Consider the following 21,669-nt stretch of genomic DNA (forward strand, 5'->3'; position numbering starts at 1 on the left):
AATCACCAGAAAAGCTAACGTTAGACTATAAACAAACTACACCACGGTCACATGACTTCAAGGTCGCCACAACAAGGCTGGAAAGCTGTGTATGAGGTAATGATGTTCTATAGTCTCATTCAGCCACTTGTTAGCAACCACCTTTTTTAAGGCATGTAACAGCTTCTAAATTCACAAGTGGGGTATTTACTGACGAATTTTATGTTGTGGAACAAAACATGAAAGTCTTCTAACCACAGACCTTGTTTCTGGCATCAAGTACAAAACCTATTCAGAACACCCATCGACTTAAAGGGCAAGAGACCAGTCGAGCTAAAATGTTAACTCATTTCTGGGTTTTTGGACTCACTCCTACAGCACTGTGTTCAAGAAAAGGCAGACATCTCTACGGCCATTGTCTCCAACACTCGGCAACTCTCAGCAAAACAATATTGATTCATAAAAAGCACTACAGGTAAGAGAAAAAATATGTGTTTTGAGTTTGGGAATCAACTGTCCCTTTAAGCCAAGAACTGAGTACTCTGCTGTTCATTTCTTCACTTGTCATGTTTCACTGGACTTTGTATTTCAATACATCAAGGATTTATTTTAGTTTTGAGAAAGCTCATTGTTCTTTTCTCCAGGAAGGCCCTTAAAAACCTCATCGGATGATGGTTCTTTGATAGAACCACAAGCTACTTGTTTCTAAGGAGTGCAGTTACTGTATATGAACATACTGTACACACATTCAGTATCACCATGATGACATACTGACACCGTGAGCCAGTGGTCTCCTTAAAGTGTCTTATAAAACACATCAAATTGATGAAGCTTATAGGAGGCTATGAAGGTTTAAAGGGAAACGTAAAAATAATGCTATTCTTATAATGTGATACTTTAACTATTGATTTTTTAAAAAAAATGATTATGGGGGATGTTTGCTGAACGACCGTCATGATCGGAGGTCAGTTTAGTCATCATTTTATTTACCACTACAGTTCATCACACGGACCTGTGAACATTTTTGCTGTTAATAAAAGAGATACTGAAAAACTTATGAGCTCAGACAGGCGCTAATAGCTCGATAGTGAGATAGAGGCAGATAGATGGAGATGGAGAGAGTGAGAGAGAGGGAGGAAGATAAAGTGAAGCTAAGCCAGGCTCCAAGGGCCGGCCAGTGATTAAGGGATGGGAGGGATGAACACCATCCACTGAGGGACTAGTGTCTATCTGTGTGAGTCCATGTGAAAGCGGGGCTGAGGAAAAGCTCAGAAACAAGAACCCACTGTCACGGTATCTTAGCAACCGTCTCTGTCTCCCAGGTGACAGGGACTGACATCACTTCCTGTTGGTGAGTGTGTATGTGTGTGTACACAGTGTCCAAGTGTGGAAAAAAAAAAAAATGCACAAACTGATGCGTGAACGTGTCATGACCGTACGTGTGAGGTTGAGCAAAGTTCATGTGTGTTTCTCTCCCCGTGCGCAGCCGGTGGCTGGATCTGCAGCTTCAGCACCCGTGTCACCATCAGGTACATGACAGGATAGTGTTTGCTGGTGTGCAGGATTTAACTCGGATGTATCGTGTGTGTGCATGCGAGAGCACGTTTCGAAAGCAGACTGTTGGCATATATGTGGAGTTGCTGCCATGTGCGCATGCGGTCAGCCTGATTGTACGTTATGCCAAGGGAAACATGGCCAACTGATGCCATCTGGTAGGACTACTTGGCACAAGGGGACTCTCTATGGTTCCACGACATATTGGAGTAGTTAAAATTAACACTGTGACACTATTTGGCAGAAAAAGACACTGAACTATCTATTACTGTGTCTATTTCAGTCTCTCTCTCACCTTAAGGGTCCAAGCTGCAATCACATGGGGAAGCAGGACTGTGGAGACTCTGGCAGGCCACCACGAGCACAACATGTGCAAAAACCTCTTCACAATGATGACGACTTCCTCAACGGTCTGTACTCCATAGTTTTATTTATTCTCATAAAAACAACTTTATCAATAACAATAAAAAAGAAATCTAACAGAAAAAAGTTAAATCTTAATTAAAAAGGAAAAAAATAACACTATTTCAGATTTTCATGATAAAATTCTAAACAAAACATGAATAGAAAAGTAGAGTCTCCATAAGCATAACATAATTGACTGTTTCCACTGGTTTGGCTTCGTCCTGTGAGTAGCATGGAGGATTAGCACGCTGTCAGTTTGACCATTTACGTGAAAAACTAATGCTCACATTGTCTGCCCCTAATTAACTTCAGCTGCTCAGTCCCGTTAAGAAAGAAAAAAAAAACTATTCATGATTTGTTCCTTAATTATGTTGAACATTTGTAGCAATAAAGCAACCGAGCGGATGCATGGGTCCAAACTGCCAAATGGCTGCTGAGATTCAACTAAAGATCCTGTTTCTGACTCCGTGACGGTCAATCAGATAAGGTCCATAAGGATTTCATCCTCCATGACACTGGAGACTTGGGGCATCCCGGGCTGCGGTACAGCACCTCTCTGACCTCCAGACATCAGCATCTGACCTGCACACAGGGTTGGGTTGTTTGGGAGGGGATGGAGAGAGAGGAAGAGAGATTGAAATGAAGGATTCTCTTTACTTTTTCGGAATTTATTCTTTCTATATAAAACACTTTATAGTACTTGTAGGTGTTCTCCTTAATTAAACATACAGTAAGTACAACAGATTCTGGAGTTTGAATGACAATTACAGTTTAAAGTCCCCACATCTGGATACATTATTTATATCACTACACACTGTTTTCCAAATCATACTGGACGTTTCTTCGAGCCTGTTTTTCCCTCCCATGCAGCCATCTGTTTCCATTCATTTTGTTAGGAAGGTCAGCTTAGAGGCACTCGAGATTTGATTGACATGGGTAAACATCAAGGTACTTTACTGTTGTGTACAGTGATTTGAAATGTTTACGTTGTGCATAAATCTACTGCCTCAAAGCTCAGACGTCAGGGACTTCTAAGTCAACACTGTGACTAGATGTATTCCTGTACGGTTTTATCAAAAAATCAAACCCGAACAACAAACGATGAGCAAATATGGACAGGGATAATGTGGAGTGGAAGTGGCTTTTCTTTTTTTTGAAGAAAAAAAAAAAAAAAAAAAAAAAACAACTTAGGCTCCATTCGCACGTTTTGCTTAAAGGGGACCTATTATGCTCATTTTTAGGTTCATACTTGCATTTTGGGTTTCTCCTAGAACATGTTGACATGCTTTGATGGCCAAAAAAAAAAAAAAAAAAACACTTTATTTTCCTCATACTGTCTGTGCCAATAAATGCAAATGAACATGTGTCACAGTAAAAAGATCCCACTGGTGGTGTTGGGGCAGGGGTGATCACAAAGATGTGCTCTAAAAGCGAAGTGAAAAAGATTTATAATACAGTATTTTCATCTCCCAAAACACAAAAGGGAACCAATGACTGAAATGGGGCCTGAGAAAACCAATCTGCGCTCTCGCTGGTTGTAACTCATCATCAGTGCACAGGACCACGCTTCACGACAAAAGGCCATCAAAGGGAAATGAATCTTTTAGCAGTGGAAATCTTTAAAATTGGAGCTTCAAATCAATATATAAATGCACCAGAAGTTCTCCAAACTTTTTCAACTAAGGTGCACATAAATCGAAGATATTACGCTGGATTTTCCTGAAAACAATGTATAGATTCATACAGAAGTATTCCCTCTCTATCATCACTTATGACCCACTCTCCTGGAGAGACTCAGCCCTCTGCCTGTATTTCTTCTTATCGTCTCTGTTTGGGACGTTTATGGGTGCTTACTCCCCACAGCGCTCAGGTGAGGTAGGGGCTTAATAAAAAGGTAGCAACCAGGTACCAGACCGTGAGCAGCCCACAGCTCAGAGACAGTGCCAAAAAGAAAAGAAAAAAAAAAAAAGAAGAAGAAGCAAATATAGCGAAGCGAAACTCTAAACGAGAGTGAGTCTGGGATTGGCCGGCTTTTACATCCACTTAAGCTGGTGAGTGTGTTAACAAACAGTAATTGATGATTCTTCATAGTATACGTTTAAGTGAGTAAAATATAAATTTGGGCAGCATGTACAAGGGATGGAATATCTAACTCAAGCAAATCTTTGCAAGCTGATTTTTGTTAGATACAGATGGCTGCATGTGGTATTGAAAAAAAAACATTGTTCTGTAAAAGTCTGTAGAAAGTAATGTATGCTGTCTGTAGTAATGTAAAGTCGTCATGAAGTGCAGTAAAGGGGATAAAAAGAGCTAAAATTGCTCTTTAAGGTCTTTATTTAACTTTGGACGTCTACTGCAGTTGTGTTAAACCAATAACAATTTGTCTCCTAGAACTTGGTCAGTTTCAAGCAACATGAGTTTCTCGAAGTGGTTTTGGATGTCAACCTTATTACCCTTCAGAGAGTACATTTTCAGACCTATATTCAAAAATTTCATATCAAGTTGAGTCACATGTTTCTGAACTCTCTCCACCTCTGTGCAGGATACTTGCTGACCTGCCAAGGGCTGCCTCCACTGGCCCTGCATTTGAGCCCCCCCTCCTGGCGCCGGATGGACCAACTGCTGTCCTAAACCCTGGTGAGACATCATGCCTGGCATGTGAGACACCCCACCTTGCTGCAAGGACACAGAGACGGATAAGCCATGTTAACCTCTACAGAATCTCCAGAGGAGCAGTTACTGTATGAGACATTTACTACAGATTCACTCAGCCGTTTGTTGCACTCTTACGGGCTGCTGTTGGCTGAGGAGAAGACTGCGAAGCTGTGGATTGGCTCCTGGGTTTGACAGGCGGAGTATGGGACCTTGGGGCTGGGCTTGCCCACTTTGTGCGACCTGGTTGGGTGGAGCGCCGCTGACCGGCGGCTGCTGGTTTGTTGGTCCGGTTGCTCTCATCGCCATCTGAGGGAAAGGTTAAGATGTTGTAAACTGCATTCATGTCATATCAGAAAACCCTTTTTTGACTCATAATTTAAAAAAGGGCAAGAGAACATCCAGATGCCAGGATTAAAAATTCCTTTAGATTTCAGTGACTCATAATCAACTTTTTTTCCACATGTCACAAGGTCAAAAATTCTAGCAAGTGGTTGCATCCTGTCAGGGGAATTTTATAAGTGATTATTACAAGAAGACTTAAATATGTAGAAAATAATTGTTTATTGGTTTTATATGGAAGACAGGAGTGTTTACTAAGACTGGTAACTGAGGCTATTGTCTGCAATGTTTAGACAACATTATTGAGGCCACTGGTGTGTACACAAGTACATTCACTCAAGTATTCCACTTAACTACTGTACAAATTTGATGTACTTTTACCTCACTTGAGGTGAATGCCACTTTCTACTTCTCCTCCACAAAAGTCACACAGATATATTGTACTATTTACTCCGGTACAATTATTTATTAATTATTAGTTACTTCAAAAATCAAGATTTCTTTTTCACAGAACCTATATATATATATATATATATATATATATATATATATATATACAGTTGCAGTTGAGGCAATTAGTTGATTGATTAGAAAATTACCTGGCAACAATTTTGATAATGATTTTAGTTATTTTTCATACAAACATATTTCATGCTTCCAGCTTCTCAAATATGGGGACTTGCTGCTTTTCTTTTTAATAATTTTAATTATTTTTGATTTATTAAGATGAGACACCTAAGTGAAAACATGATTTTGAAATTTGGGGAGCTTTCATGACATGTCTTCTTTCAGACAAAGGAAAACATCCAAAACACACATTTAGGTTAATTTTAGTTCAGATTTCTATTCTGGAAATGTCTGCACAAAAAATGCATATTTAGTGAAATAATGCATTATTTGCATGTTTAAACATAACATTTCAGAAAGGTTTCAGGGTGATATCTATTAATTAAAGTTTTTACCCTATTCACCTGTAGTGTCTTATTTGTTGTCTAAAATGTAGAAAATTTTACAATACCTTTAAAGGCAATTTTCTCAAAATGAGTTTTTCCTCATACTCTGAGCCAAAAATCTGAACTTCAGTAGCTCTTACATACACCAAACTTTTCAGTTTTATTCCTAACTATATATTTAGCTTTGTTTTTTTGTTTTGGGTTTGTTTCTGTATCCATCACCTGATTTATAGAACATTTTATTCCTAAAAACATGGTGAAGATGGATTTTTCATGGCTGTTGACAATATTTTCAGATTTATGGAGTGATACAAAGAGTTATCTACAATTCGTTCTCTAAAAATCTTTGACCCTTGTGTCAACAAAATGAAACAAGAATTTTGAACCTGGCTTCATGCAGGGTTCAGAATTGATGTTCTGTAAATGTAAGCAAATCAGTGAATATTTCATTAGATAATGCCTCAGTAGCATATTCAAACAAAATCATTTCAGAAAACCATAATAATAACAAAAATAACCGCCTTCATGTTAGTAATCAGCTGGGAAAGTTTCATGGTAACATACTGTATATTGGTTAAAAATTTTAGCTAGTTCACCTGGAGTGTTTCCGCTTAATTTGATTAAAATGTTTCTTCATTGAGTGCTTTATTTTTAGCACTTAAATATATGATCCTGGTTGTACTGCCATACTTTTACTTAAGTAGCATTTTTATTCAGAGTTTGTAGTAATGTATAATTCGAAGGATCTGAATACTATCAAAACACCACTAAATGCAGCGTCGGAGGAAAAATAGGAAAGATGACAGTGATTCAGGGGTGGATGTAAACCATCATGTTAAGACAGTTCTATCTACTGTTGGTTTTGTGCTTGTCACCTCATGCACAATGCAAAGACTTCCTATTTAATAAAATATACAAACATACGCATGCATGTTATCAATGATATATGCGTTTTTCCCCTGTGGCATGCTACAAGAGGAACATTCATCAGGGGCTGGGAAAGTCAACACATGCTAAAAGGAAATTAACTGTGCACCAGCCTGATGCTGAGCAGTGGGGTGAGTACGACAGTTTGTTTGTACCTGTATAACACAGGATTCCTAACAACGTAAAACAACAGGATGTCCACAAAGACTGGAATTGAGTTTGATATCATCCAAAATAAGAAAAAAGGCAGCTCACTCCTCAGTGATAGTCATTTGTGACACTATATATAAGCAACATAAACCCAAGGACAGATAAAGGACACTGTGTTGGAAAATGTGCATCGTACTGATAAATGGGTTGTGTGCTTATCCGTGTAGTTCAATAAAATGTGTCGTTTGAACATAGGATTAAAGATAAAAACCTAGAACTGAATGATGATATAATATTTTACAGCCCCTAAAATTTCAATTAAATTCCTGAGGACACTCTGAACACATGTTGATTGAGTGTGTCGAGAGGCTACCGCAGGTCTCACCATGTTGTTCTGCCTCTGCTGCTCCTCCATCATAGAGACCTGACTAACAGGGGGCATGCCCACCACCACAGACTGGACACAGGACAGATCAGAGAGAAGAAGGGGTGTGGGGGAAAAAAAAAAAGGAGGACAGTGGAGGAAAGGGTTACCAGCAAGGCATGCAGAAACCAGCGGGCCCCGGGGCAGTAAAGGTGTCAACAACAGGCAGTGTGAAAGGGGAAACTGGTGTGGAACCACAGGCACACATGCCAGCACAGAGTGGCTTCACTTACCTGCTGCTGGACATTGCCATGGGAGACGGGAATGGGGCCAGGGGGCCTGTTGAGGAAGTTCTGGTTGGGGGCGACCTGGCCTGGCTGCATGGGACCGGCACCGCCCAGCTGCTGCTTGGAAACAGAGGAAAAGTGAAGTAGCAGAAAATATATTTTTCCCACAATGTCATGCTCTTACCACCTTTAATTATTGACTCAGTGTGCAGGCTCCTCACTCTCACCTCTGCTTCACCTCGATACTCATTAACACCTTAAAGTTGCGCAGAACAAATACATCGTGTTTCCTGATTAGGTTGAGGACTGCAGGGGACTGTGGCAACTGCACCACAACAGTCAAAGTAGGGAAGATCGTCAATGTCACTGCGATCTGTTAGTGTTCATATCCATAATCAAGTTCTGTGTATGTAATTTGTATATTCATGTTAATACTGTATGTCTGTTTGAAAATTTTGATTGCAATGAGACTGTTAAAAAAGATTTAAATACATAAATACTCACAAGCCCATAAGTGCATTAAAAGCTTTACTGTTCACTGTAAATGCTCTTTCTCATATTGGCTCCAAAGAGATCCCTTCTTAAAGCAATTTCAATGTGAGTGATGGGGAGACAAAATCCTTAGTCCTCTGTTTGTGCGAAAACATACTCTGGAATTCAGCTGAAGCAAAATATAAGACTTCAGTATAAGACTCTGAATTACACACATCAAATGAGTATTTTCCAAGGTTAAAGTTTTCTTCGTACCAAATTTGCTCGAGGACTGTGGATTTTGTCCCATCACTTAATGTTTCAATAGGTCAGTTTGAATATCCGCTACTATTGTTACCTTAAATTCGTGATAAAAACTCTGGATTTCTTGCATGCCTCCATGGTGAAGGAAGAAAAGCCAAACATTCTCCATGAATTGATGTATACGAACTAGTCATTGTAAAACTATATCAAAACATCCCTGTGTGCTCAAAAAAATTTCCACTTTTTTAAGATGCCTCTTTGACTATGTAAGTCTATGGGTAAGTCTACTTTTTGGGCCCGATGGCATCACCTGACCAATGTAACTCCACTTTTTGGCCACTACAAATATTGGCTTCAAAGCCTGGCGCACTTCCTGGGGTCCAGGATGGAGCTCTGCTCGAGCAGAGTTCAAACACAAGCGTGTGCCCAAACACGCTGCTCGTGAATGCAAGACTGTACTGCCGTGTTTTAAATGGTAATGTTTCAGCAAAATGCAAGTGTTTGGGAAGTACTGAGCAAACGACTGGATAAACGAGACCTGGGTTAAACAGTATGAGTTGGGTGAGAGTTTGTAAATGGATATTTTGATATAGTTTTACTGTTGTTAAAGAGGACCCTGATTATTTCATTACACGAAGAATGTTCACATTTTTTGATTCTGCATTCAACATGGAGGCATGAGAAAAATACAAAGTTTTCTTCACAAATTCAATGAGTAATTAATATATAAATGGTAATTTTTCCAGGTGACATATTCCTTTAAGAGAGATTTAAAAAAAATGTAAAAGTTCTAAGTCTAATATTTTGATATTTATGCATTGCCATAATCAATTCATAATCTGCATTTTCAGTCAGCATATTTTCCGCGTGTAATGGGTGTTTACTGTGTTAAGAACCTTGAAAGTGTTGGGCTGAAACCCAATATTCACTTTGCACACGAGTGTGCAGATGGGAAGCAAAAACAAACATGGATACGATGATACACCAGTGGAGGTTTTACTTCAAGCACCACCTGGTGAGGTGTTTGCTGTTTTGGATTTCACAGTTAAAAACAAACTGAACGCTTGATGACTAAAGCTGATTGCAAATTCTGGAGTGGGAAAAGTCATATGCAATATCCATCCGGAGTTAAACGTCGAGTAAAAAGAAAGGGAGCAACCTGTTGCTGCTGCTTTACCTGCCAAAGTTTTCTGCAAACACACCTGCAAACTAGGTTCTGATTATTCAGAAACATATCACTGAGAACTCTAAAGATACACTCAATGAGCCCATTTCACATTTTATTTGCCTGGTTCTGTACTTAAAGTGGTATTACTGTTGGCGCCGCTGTTGCAAAGACAACTGGATCACTTTCCATTTTCCTCAGAGCCTCGCAACTGCCACATTTTCCAATTACTTGGTTGTTCCACTATCCGCCATTTCTGCTACTGGTAATAGTAACTGCAAAGAACTTATTGATACACTTTGGTAATTGGTGATAGCTACCAATAGCTAATGGAGAAAACAGAAGCGCTACTCAATTCCCATTTCAGTTGCGCTATGGCTGACACTTCGTTTGTGCCTTACATGAAGCCTGAACTTTCCTGGGAGATCGTACCCACTGGTGGACAGACCTGCACAGTGAAAACGAGGCTTACAGGCCAGCTCCTACAGGATGTTGTGACATCGCAATCGCAACACTTCACACAAATTTAACCAATCCCAGTGAATTCTGCTACAAATTTGACCAATCATGGCAGTTTCCTATGAGTTTCTTAATTTTTCTAAGCAGTCTCTGGCACAATGTTACAAAACTCACCTTGTTTCCGGTTGTGGAGATTCAGACATGTGCGACACAAACGTCTCACATTCACCAACAAAAATTACTGCTAAAGACCAGGCAAGGCTATGCCCCGATGTTCTGCACGAAGGCGAAGGTAAATTTGTTTTGCACCGCGTGAAACATTGTGGGGGAACACAATGAAAAGCATCTATTGACAAACACTTTTCTACAGCGTTGAAACACTTTAACAGACAAGACAAATCACCTCAAGAGAGACTGTTGCATCCAGATATACTGCAAGTGCTGAAAGAATCAAGGTGAGTTAAGTGGTAACGTTGGTGTTGTATAGATCACAAATTCAGAACAGTGTGGTTTTACTCTCACTAGAACAAGTTGCCCTTGATATTTAATGAATTATGTGAAAAATAAAATGAAAAAATTGTTTTGCAATTTTCACTTGCTCCTGCAATTTCATTGAAAAAAATGCCTAAAAACATTGTAACGTGGACTGCATTGTTTTACAAAAGCTGTGGTGAAATCAGAATATTTAGACTGCAACAATCCCAAAAAAGCCAGAAATCCTGGAGGGACTCCAGGGAACAGGTAGCCAAACTAAATGCAGAGGGTGTCACTATTTTATAGTCAGTGCATTGTGCAAAACAAAAAAAATGTCTATTTCCACTTTAAAAATCACAATATGAGACTCGAAAACTTTAAAAAAGGCAACATAATAAAGTGTCAGTGGTGCCCCTGAGTTAGCTGTGCTCTGCAGGTACTGTGGTGACTTATGTGTTTTTACTCTGAGGGAGAGACGAGGAGGAATGTGGTGTGTTTCAGCCCCTCTCTAAGCACAAATTATTAACAACAGAGAAAAAAATGCAATGGAAAAACACCCTCACCCATCCATCTTGCTGAATCTGAACAAATCACCCTGGGATTGCACTAATGCACGTTGTGTTTTCTGACCAACAGTAACAGTGCAACACACAGCTTTAGGTCTTATGAGGGAACTAACAAAACGGCTGCCTCTTCCTCTCTTCTTCTGTCTGTGATTTATCTCCTGTCTTTAACCCAGTAACCTGTAAAATCCCGGATCACGATTTAGGGCCCACATCGCTTTTTGGAGAGAAATATTCAATTTAGTCTCGCTGTACACAGAACAAACTGCAATCTGGTTCCTGAAGAATGCCACTCCAGGGCTCTGCTCAGAGAAACCTTAACTACTGGTCCAAATTGAAATTTTAATTACGTTAAGATTGCTGTAGCGCTTCCCTATTAGCAATGCAGCACTGAATATGTGATGATACACAAGAGCCAGGAAAAAAAAAAAAATCTTCATTACAATTTCATGTCTTCTGCCTTCTCTAAATGGCCCGATGCTCCCACACACACGGCTTCAACTTACATATAGGGCTGACGTGCTTTTGCGAAGACATAAAATTAGCAGGGTGAGTAAACAAGCGTTATCACCGCTGATGAGAGCAGACTGCGAGGAGAAATGTAATCTAACTCATGTAAACCCGACAACAGGCTTCATTTTTAAATGGAGACTCGCTGCTTCTCTGTGACTGGATGCTGCATTGTTTCAGAGCGATGCAGCATCCCTCTGCGCTGGATGCAATAAGCTGGAGTGGAGCCCTGTGATGGAAAAGACAGCTAATCCAGAGGACACATTTTAAATCACCCTGTCTCCAGGGATGAAGATGAGCAGAGAGGGAAAGTGAAATTTCCATGCCATGTGGACATGGCAGCAGCATTTGTAACCTGTAATGAACTCGGAGACAAGAAGTGCTCTACCTTTACTACAGAGGCTGAAGGGAGGGGCCTTGTCTCTGCATTTCCTTATCCTGTCCCTAAAGATTGGCACAAACCACTGCTACTCCATCACTTCTCCTACACGAGTCTCATGTAATGTTAACATCTGGGTAGCCTCAAGTAAAAAAATTATATCTAGCTGTGCTGTGCTTTGTTTAAAGCCAAATCTACAACTTTTCACATATTCTGTTTTAATGAAGTTCTCTCACCTTGTTGGTACACAGTGAAATGTCACCAACTCACGAGGTAACATGAATTTATTTAGTGACAGCTGGGATCACATTACACAGCAGGAGTACTGTAAAATAGGACAGGGGCTGCAACTAACAATTATTTTCATTACTGATTAATCTGCTGATTATTTTTCCAATTAATGAAATTTGTAAAAAACTAAAAAAACGCCCATCACAATTTTCCAGAGCCCAAGGCGACATATTCAAATCACTTGTTTTTCTTTTTTAGACAACTAAACTAACTTACTATTACCAGTAGCAGAAATGGCGGATAGTGGAACAACCAAGTAATTGGAAACTGTGGCAGTTGCAAGGCTCTGAGGAAAATGGAAAGTGATCCAGTTGTCTTTGCAACAGTGGCGCCAACAGTAATACCACTTTAAGTACAGAACCAGGCAAATAAAATGTGAAAATTACCAAAGATATTTGGTTCACTATCACAGAAGACTAAAGAAGCTACCAGATCTCATGTTTAAGAAGCTGTAACCAGCAAATCTGAGGTATTCTGGGGGCAATGACCTCAACAATTAATTGCCTACCAAATTTTTTTTTTCTGATAAATTTGTATCTCTCTCGATTAATCAACTAATCATTTCAGCTCTAAATATGACAAACCCCCCAACAGCATGGAAAGCAGAGCTGCAACAGCTTCATTTTTAGGGCAGAGCCAAAAGCTTCAAAGCTATAATCACTGCCATGGTATTCGACATTCAAGTTAAGTATTTGAATACTTTCTTTGTGTTTTTTTTTTTTGCACCTGTAAACTGGTGGATGGAAACTGAAAGGAGGTGGCAAGCATCAGACACGAATAAGGCCAGTGTCTTTAGCGCAGTCATTGAAGCAATTAAATTGATTGTCTGACGAGGAAACGGAACAGGTGAGACAAATTGTGGATGGTTATCCGACGCTGGCAACTGTAGTGAAGCGCTTGCATTGCATTTAGCGAGCGCTCAAACTCGAGGTGTTCCAAGTTATGGTTATCAGGTGGTTGATTAGCAGGTATGAATATGATTGATTACCACTATCCCCCGGTCCCATCTCATCCAAGCTTGGATATTTGCGGGTGACTGCCACTGAAGTTTCAAAGCCCCAAAATGGTATTTGAGGCAACCCCGCTAATTTTTTAACAAAAAAGCATTTGCTGGTTTTGTGTTTTTTAAATGTCTTTGTCAAACACGATAATAAACTTAACAGCATTGAAATTTTTGGACTATTGGTCATATAAAAAAAGGGACAGTATGAAGACATCACCTTGGGCTCTGGGAAATTACACAAGCCATGTTTCACTGTTTTCTGACATCCAAACAAGGAAAAAATGGGCAGATTAGTCAATAATGAAAACAATAACAGTTGCAGGCTGGGTGCAAAATTAACTTTTTTGTCCACTGATGGCTAGTGAATATTCAAATTTTACGAGCCACTCAATAAATGAGCATTGTTTTTTGGTTGATGAGTGGAGCAAATCTACCTGCATATTTGATCAGCATTTGGTGTTTCACCACATTCCACCATAAAGATGGGTGTGATAATTATACTAATTAGAAACAATGACAAATTTGAGCTTTAAGATTTGTTTTAGGTTTGTAATTGCACACTTGCCATTTAATTGCACAGGTGTCACTAAAGTGGACACTGTATAAACACTACAAACACTGTGTACTGTATAATGACGAGCTTAAAAACCATTAAGCCTTGAATACTTGTTAACACGGTGTATTTACCGTAAATAATAACCTAACACAACACACAGTGTTAAGGAGGCAATTTTGTTGATGCTGCAACCAAATCAAACATAAAGAGCGCATATGTATTGCACCTATATTTCCCTCACTTAAGCAGAGATAATGAGGTGGGAGTGCAACAGTCAGCTAATGCTGCAGTAGGAATTTAGCTAATGCTAGCCCCATTAGCCTTTGCTAGAGTGAGAGACGTTAGCGGCTGCTGTGAAGATACTGGGTGCACTAAATGAAATGTCAATAACAATGCACCTTAATGTTGTAAACAATGCACCTCAATTCCCCGGTGCTCCTCTATAATGCCTGCTCATTATCACCTCCTTTTGGTATCCCCATTCCACACTGAAACCTTCCTCTCCTCCCCACCGGCCCCGCTCCCTCCTCCTATCACTGCTCACCGCTCTGTGCTGCTGGACCTGCTTGTGGTTGGTGATGACTTGCCGGATGCCGTTGACGAAGCCGCTCTGGTCGTTGGGGATGAGGCCCATGAATATTCTCTTCTTGGAGGAGTAGAGAAGCATCAGCACTCGCACTTCACACGGCGAAGTCGTGTGGGGGAAGTGGACGCAGCCGGCCTGCGGGGAGGGTCACAGGGCAGATTAAGACCTTGACATGAGACCCTGCTGTAGTTATGGAATGGGCTCGGGTTTAGGGAAATAACCTACTCCTCAGCTCCTTTGCCCAACCAAACATCGGTTTTATAAATTGAATGCAAATGGTTATTAACTTAATTCATACTGTGCTTTCCCTGGGCTGTAAATCAAATTCAGGCAAAGAGGCAGAGCTCAGCTAGACTGAATACTATTAATGCCTGTGCTATTTCTCAATGGTATTACCTGATTAACAATACAACACACTGACAAAACTCTCATCATTATTCTCGCCTTCTGGAACTGACACAAAACTAAACAATTAAAGGTTTTTGTCTGAACTGATGGCAAAGCATGTTTAACATCATACTGTCTGGCTTGACTAAATGTATGGCCTGGAACCCCCTCTAGAGTCTTCACCACAACACTGCAACACAGCCTCATGTTCAGTCCAACTACTGGACGGAGGTGGGACCTGCACTCAGTTGCCACTCATGGAAAATGTATTTAGGCATAGTGAATGATGGATAAGTTTGGGGACATGGAGGGAACACACATTTTAATCTCAGGAAATAGAGTGCTTGAAAACTCACAAAGCCATTGGCCATAATGCGGTACAGGCCTTTCAACGACTCCATGTCTTTGTTGGTGAAGAGAAACTGAACCATTCGAGAGTTTCTGAAGAGGTGACCTAAGGTTGTCTGCAGAAAGAGCAGGCGAAAGAGAACTTAGTTATGCATCATTCATAAACGAATAACACTTTCACAAACTAAAACAAAAGCTGAAGAGCGGTCTCACCAGTAGCTGCTGTGGAATCAGCTGCATGATGAGTTTCTGAGGCCACTGGTCTGTGTTTCTGTTTAGAGACACAACAGCTGCAGTAAATTGTGTAAATTGCACAAAACAACCCCATCTGTACTACAGATAAAGTACACAGTGTTTGACTGGCTACTCACAGATTTTCCCCTTGGTTAACGTGCACTTGACATGGCAGAGAACGCGTCAGTTTGGTGGTTGAATCCATAGAAGAGGCTTTAGGCTTCTGCGGGAAAAGGGAGAGGGTGAGGGGATACACAAAGAGAAGAGCAAAATTAGACAGTGAGTCTGAGGAACACCTCAAGGAGGGGCACATGGCAAACTTCTTAAAATCCCACGATACCTGTAATCGATAAAATATTGACCAATAATCAAACCGAAATAAAAAAAAAAGAACAACAAAGCTGTCAGAAACACCACACTTTCAATTCAACAAGGTAATCAAAGTTTTAAAATGCTACATAAGCAGAGCAAGTACAAGGAGTGCAGAAAATGAAACACATATCCTGATCATGTTGAAAGATATACTGTGCAGGATTTTCCTAAAAAAAAGTATAGACTTACATATCCTACTAGCAGTGAGTGTTGTTGTATTTCTCCTCAGAGACTCTGCTCTCTGCCTGTATTTTATTCTCATTTTGCTGCGTTCAGGATATTCCATGGCACAGCCCTTGGGTGACGTTGGAATTTTATACAAAGGAAGCAACCATGTGCCAGACCATAAGCAGCACACATCCAAAAGGGAAGCTACAAAACTTGCGGACATAGCGCGGAAAAACAGAAATATAGTGAGGCGAAATGGCAAGTGACAAAGCTGGGGCTGGCTTTCACTTTTGCTGCCGATACCGTTTATAGACAGTAGCAGACAATTCCTGCTTCGTATATTTTTACTATAAAAAATTATGATGGTAAGAAAAAATATGTTTGCTTGTAGGGGTGTGCCATATCATCTTCTTCACAATAATACCGGTATAATTTTTAATGTTCTGTGAAAAATTCATATTGTGATACTCGCGATATTGACGTACTGTTACCTACGGCAACAACAAGCATGACTGAAAGCAAAATTATACCGCCTGGGTGTCCTTACTGTTTTATGAACACCTACGGACTGTTTAGACTCTTTTAGCAAGTTACCGCTGAGAGGGAACTGATTCAGTGGCTTCTCCGGCAGCAGCACAGTGTCTCTCCCTCTCCTCTCTCACCATGTGCTCACAAGAGTCAGTGTTGTCGAGTGATTTTGTCATAAACCTTTGATTATGACAAATATGCGAGCCGACAAACTGCCAACTTTATGTATTATAGTAGCACAAGTTACAGGACTGAGGACTTAGCACTGCGGTGCTCTTAATGTTTGTGGAAGGTGGACTATTGCATGCAATGTTTCTGTAGGCCTCAGTATGTATAACTTTCTCAGAAGGCTGCTTTGTCACTTTTTGACCCATCTGCCAAAATGAGTGATATTTATTTAAAGTTACCAGTAAATTTAAAAATACACATCGATATTGATATAGATATTGATCAGCAGCACTGCCAAATCTTCAAGATAGGGGCGACAAACTTGGTTGCTTAAAGGGCTATCGCTCTGTCCATGTGGCAGTTCGATAAATCAGAACTGTACCTTTTTTAGGCATGCAATGAATGCCATTAATGCCACTAGAAACCTGCATCTTGGTTTAAACAGAGTGGTGGGGGGCTTAAATCACGATGTCAGCCTCAGTGGTTGATGACTGGCATGGCACTGTCCCTCAGCCCAACCCTATTTGACATTATTCTGTTGATCTAAAGGTGGCAGTACGGGGCCCCTTTAAGTTTAGAGTGGACATGTGGCTCAAGGAAACAAATTACTGCAAGGTGAAAAACAAAATTAGTGCTTTTAACACACTTTTAGATAATTCACACCTCCATATTTTTTACTTTGAAAGGGGACTGGATGATGTGTTCTAACTGTCTTAGAATCACAACTCTTACTGTCCCTGAGAAAGTCTACACCAACGTGCTGGAAAGGAGACTCCAAATGTCCAACCTCAGATTCAGGAGTTATTGTGGTCAGTTATTATCTTTCACAGCTAATTATATCGACATGGGAATTATCTACTTTTACACTTTTTTTTTTTTTAAATCTGGCAAAAGCTTAAACTGCAGACGCATTTCCCACTGCCCAGTTATGGTGGAGCATGGGTTGTTGCTGTGATACATTGAAAGCCATTACTCCTGTGGTGAGCTAAGGATGTCTACAAACTGTCTCTCTCTGGTGGTGCTGTGGGGACAAACGACTGCTGTGGACACCAAGGAAGACCCAGGACATGCTAGGGGTACTACACCTTCAAACTGGCTTTGAAGCAGCAGGAGGAAATTGCTGAGAAAAGCACACGTGAGCTGCCCTGCTCACCCTTTTGCCACCTTGACCCCAATCAGGACAAGCAATTAAAAAACAGACGGATGGATGGACTTTTAAAGAGCTGCAGATAACCTGTTCCTTAGTAAAATGTCAAGAATGAAAGAAAAAAAACGAACTGCTTTCCGAGTGCATCAATGCTGCAATCCCACAGAGAAAACCGCCAGCATGCTTCATCTTCAGGGCCTCAATGCAGGATCAATGATCAATCAATCACATATTAGTCAGGCCCACTGTAGTCCCTGTACTGTCCATTACAAATGTATTGTGCTGGGCTTTCTCTGCAGACAAATGGGTTATATATTTCCAGGGATCGCTAAGGCAGGAATGAAAGAAAGCCTGAGATGTGAAGAGCAACAAAACAATCCTTTTCAAAACCACATTTACCTTAAATTAGTGGCAAATTAAAAAAATAATGTTCTGAAAAGTTACCCCACATTTTAGGCAACAAAAGCTTTCAGGAATTAACAGATTGAAATCCAGCCAAAGCAGAACAAACCATATTGATAACACTGTACTCGGAGCAAGCTCCAGCCAAGTGTGTTGGCATCCCCTTGTGAGAGTTTTTTTTTTTTTTTATCAACAACCATTTCTTCAAACGAGTTTTAGTATCTGTGGTGTAATTCTCCTCAACATTACAGATTACTCCATAGGAGAATCACTTACAGAGCTGAAAGCCTAACGAATGAGCTGGAGAAGGAAATAACAGATTAAGAGCAATATTTCATGCTCTTAATCTGTCCACTCAGGTTGTTTGTGGCTGTGCACGCTCACAGAAAAGATTTAGAGTTTCCCGAGCTTCCCACTCTTATTCCTGTCCATTTAACTGACTTAGATAATTTTGACAAACACAAGAGGGAGGATGAGACTATTGTCGATAGAGGCCATTGATCGGAGTCCGTCCACAAACACAAACACTTGAAGGCCTCATGAGTGTCGCATAAAAGCCATTAACATCCATTTTCCTGGCTCAGCACAGCAACTGCAAACTAAATCGATTTGACCTTGAGCTGAAGCAATAGTGGTAGGCAGTAAAATAATGTGCAATTAATCACACTGTACAACAATCAATGACAGGTGGTTATTAAGACTTACACAACTGATAGGTCCAAGACAGTGATGATGAGAGCAGAATGTGGCTCCCAACTCAAACTCTCACAGTTTACAGCTGAGCTCTCAGGCCGGCAAAGTTAACTAAAACAATAGTTTGACATCTGGGGAACTACGCTTCTTGCTAAAAGTTAGATGAGAGGATCAATAGCACACTCAAATTTGTCAAGTAAATATAAGGCTGGAGCCAGCAGCCGATAAGATTAGCTTAGCACATAAAGTGTAATAAAGGGTAAACAGCTAGCCTGGCTCTATCCAAAAGTAACAAAATCCACCCTGCAGCACCCTATAGCTCACTGATTAAAACATTGTATCTTGTTCCTGAAGTCCTGTCGTTACAGTGACATTGCCAGGCAACCAGCAGAGACTCTGGGAAGTTGGGGCTCTCTAAAAACACAGGGTTTTATCCAGGGGTGGTTCCTTGTGTCCCACATCCAACAGAGCGTAGTGTGCCTAATGCGCATTCTCAACCGCTTGCATTGGGTCATCTCCTCACCTGTTGGATAAGCTGGCAAAACTGTCACCAAAAAGTTGTTTGTTACCCTTATCTTTACTTCAACCCCAAGATTAAACCTCACGCCTAACTGTAACTTCAAACAGAGATGATTTTATTTTTTTTTGGGATCATAAATTTACGTAGATACACAGTTTGCTCCCTGTACTGCTGACACGGCTGCAACCGCAACTTACGTTTGACTTTCCTGCAGATTTTCAAATTATTTTTACCTGACTGCTAATAAAGTCTCAAATTGACCATCATCACAATGATATGCTAGAAATTATGTATAACTAAATAGCCCTAAAATATACTGACATTTAGATTAAAAAAATTGTGTCCAACAACAAATATCTTGCATCATTAACATTAGATGTCCTGCTGAGACAGGTTAATGAGGCAGACCATCAGTTTGCACATTGCCTATAGGTGTAAGACCAAAGATACAATATCATAGGTAGACATGAACAGTACATTCTGTAAGCCTTTATATTAGTTTGCCTAACTTTAAAAGTTTTAGAAATAATACTAGTTCATACCATGCCACTCTGTCCACCTTCTAATTTTCAAAACATGCACACAGGTTACCATATAAAGTATTATCACACACTCGCAGCACAGGCTGAGATGACACAGTCACGAAGCCCACCGAAGCATGCACTGCTACGTCCTGCAAAACCACACGCATCCAGGTGAAACCCCTTGTCTACCAACAAGCTCCCATTAAACCACAACTTGTTTTTACAACTTCCAGATTAAATAAAATATGCCTATTTAACACTTTCAGATCATATATTCAGCCATATTGTGCACTTATTTAACAAAATATGCCAAAAAAAGAAATAATAATTTAATGTAAAAATGCATTCGTGTTCTTATATAAAAAATTAAATTGTTTTCTTCCTGTAAAGCAAAATATGACATGAGCTTATGACCAGTTTCAACCAATACTAGCAATAACATCCACCCATCAATCAACTTTAAGCCACACAAAGCTAAGATTAAGTTAGCAAACAACAACCTGGTAACATTATGTCAGCGTGTCTTTGTTGCCCAAAATATTGGGGTTACTAGCCCTCTCCAATTTATTCACTTTGAGGAAAGGTGTATCTGTGACAGCTCCTAGTTATGCACAAGACATGTTACAGTGGACTGCTTCAGCAACATTACACTGAGCATATGATGGGCTGTCTTTCTCTCCCTCTCTCTATATACTACTACCCTATCAAATTACACTGTCGGGCGCTCGCTGCCCACTTTCCAACAATCCAATAAAATTCTTAACATTCAGTTGTCAATACTGTAAGTGATCCTAATTAAACTGTAGGGACACATTGCTTTACTTGACAGCTTTATTTCCAACCATTCAAACTCAGATTTTTTTATTAGGTATTACCTCTTGCCACTCCAGAACACCGGTCCATGCTACAATCTTATTGGCCACACCTTGCTGCTGTCCAATTGGATTTGCAGCGCCTTGAGCTCCAGACACACCAGGCTGTCAAGAAAACAGAAGAGGAGGGGGTAAAGTAATACATAAATATTTCTTATATTCTTATAAAAATAAATAAACTTGTCAATTCAAAGTAAAAAACATAGCCCAATAGATGAGTCAGTAATATAAAGCATTTTATTCTGTAAGGCTGATTAAACTGGAACATTAAATATTAGATATGGCAAATCAAATTTAAGACAATTTAATCTATACCAACAAGTATGTTATACTACCAGAAAGATGAATTAATGAATGAATTGGAAAACAGAAAAAAACACTGACTATACCCACACTGATTTTCTAGGGAAAAGGGAAAATCTTCTGATTTTGATCTGATAGTAGTACTTACATTTAAAATTCATTTTGATATTAGACTTCAGACAGTGTGTTAGTCTGCAAACTCAGCTCTAGGCTACCAGCAGCACAGCATCACAGACTAAAGTCCTGGCTCTCTGATATCTAACTTGAGCAGCGGTACTACATTTGAAAATATCAATATGATTTAAACATTGATAGTTGGGGTGTAACGGTACACAGAAGTCAGGGCTCAGTGCAAGTTCAACACAGACTGAAAAAATGCAAAATGATATGTTTTTTCATTAATTTTGAACAAACAGCGCAAGTTTTGAAGACAGACAAAAATCATCTTGTCGGACTGAGGTAACATTTTGCACACTGGCAACTTTGGTAAACTATTTTCATTATAAAAATGTGGAACATTGCAAACACTTTTGTATTAAACTGTACTGTCATGTCTAATGTGGAGAAAACCTTTGTGTTAGGAGCCTTTGTTTTTAAGGAAGGCCACATGAGTACAGGGCACAACCGGTCCCAGACCTTTAGTGAATTTGAGACCATGAGAGCAGAGCC

General features: G+C 40.0%; 1 protein-coding gene across 4 annotated transcripts in view; it reads right to left on the reverse strand.

Annotated features, from left to right (window-relative positions):
- Positions 1-1,939: 1,939 nt before the first annotated feature.
- Positions 1,940-21,669, reverse strand: part of med25 (mediator complex subunit 25) — a 29,577-nt gene continuing 9,847 nt past the window's right edge. For 2 of the 4 annotated variants that reach the window (XM_033645371.2, XM_078161332.1), the window contains exons 11-20: positions 20,701-20,802; positions 15,441-15,526; positions 15,283-15,340; positions 15,078-15,185; positions 14,293-14,469; positions 7,620-7,730; positions 7,348-7,419; positions 4,729-4,899; positions 4,494-4,614; positions 1,940-2,520 (exon numbers count right to left, since the gene is read on the reverse strand). In XM_033645371.2, coding sequence (XP_033501262.1) covers positions 2,417-2,520; positions 4,494-4,614; positions 4,729-4,899; positions 7,348-7,419; positions 7,620-7,730; positions 14,293-14,469; positions 15,078-15,185; positions 15,283-15,340; positions 15,441-15,526; positions 20,701-20,802 — 1,110 coding nt within the window. In that variant the 3' untranslated portion in view covers positions 1,940-2,416. The remainder of the gene's footprint in view (positions 2,521-4,493; positions 4,615-4,728; positions 4,900-7,347; positions 7,420-7,619; positions 7,731-14,292; positions 14,470-15,077; positions 15,186-15,282; positions 15,341-15,440; positions 15,527-20,700; positions 20,803-21,669) is intronic. The other 2 variants (XM_033645373.2, XM_033645374.2) reach the window with 2 other exon arrangements.

This window comes from Epinephelus lanceolatus, chromosome 18, assembly GCF_041903045.1.
Source record: "Epinephelus lanceolatus isolate andai-2023 chromosome 18, ASM4190304v1, whole genome shotgun sequence".
Classification (NCBI taxonomy): domain Eukaryota; kingdom Metazoa; phylum Chordata; class Actinopteri; order Perciformes; family Serranidae; genus Epinephelus; species Epinephelus lanceolatus.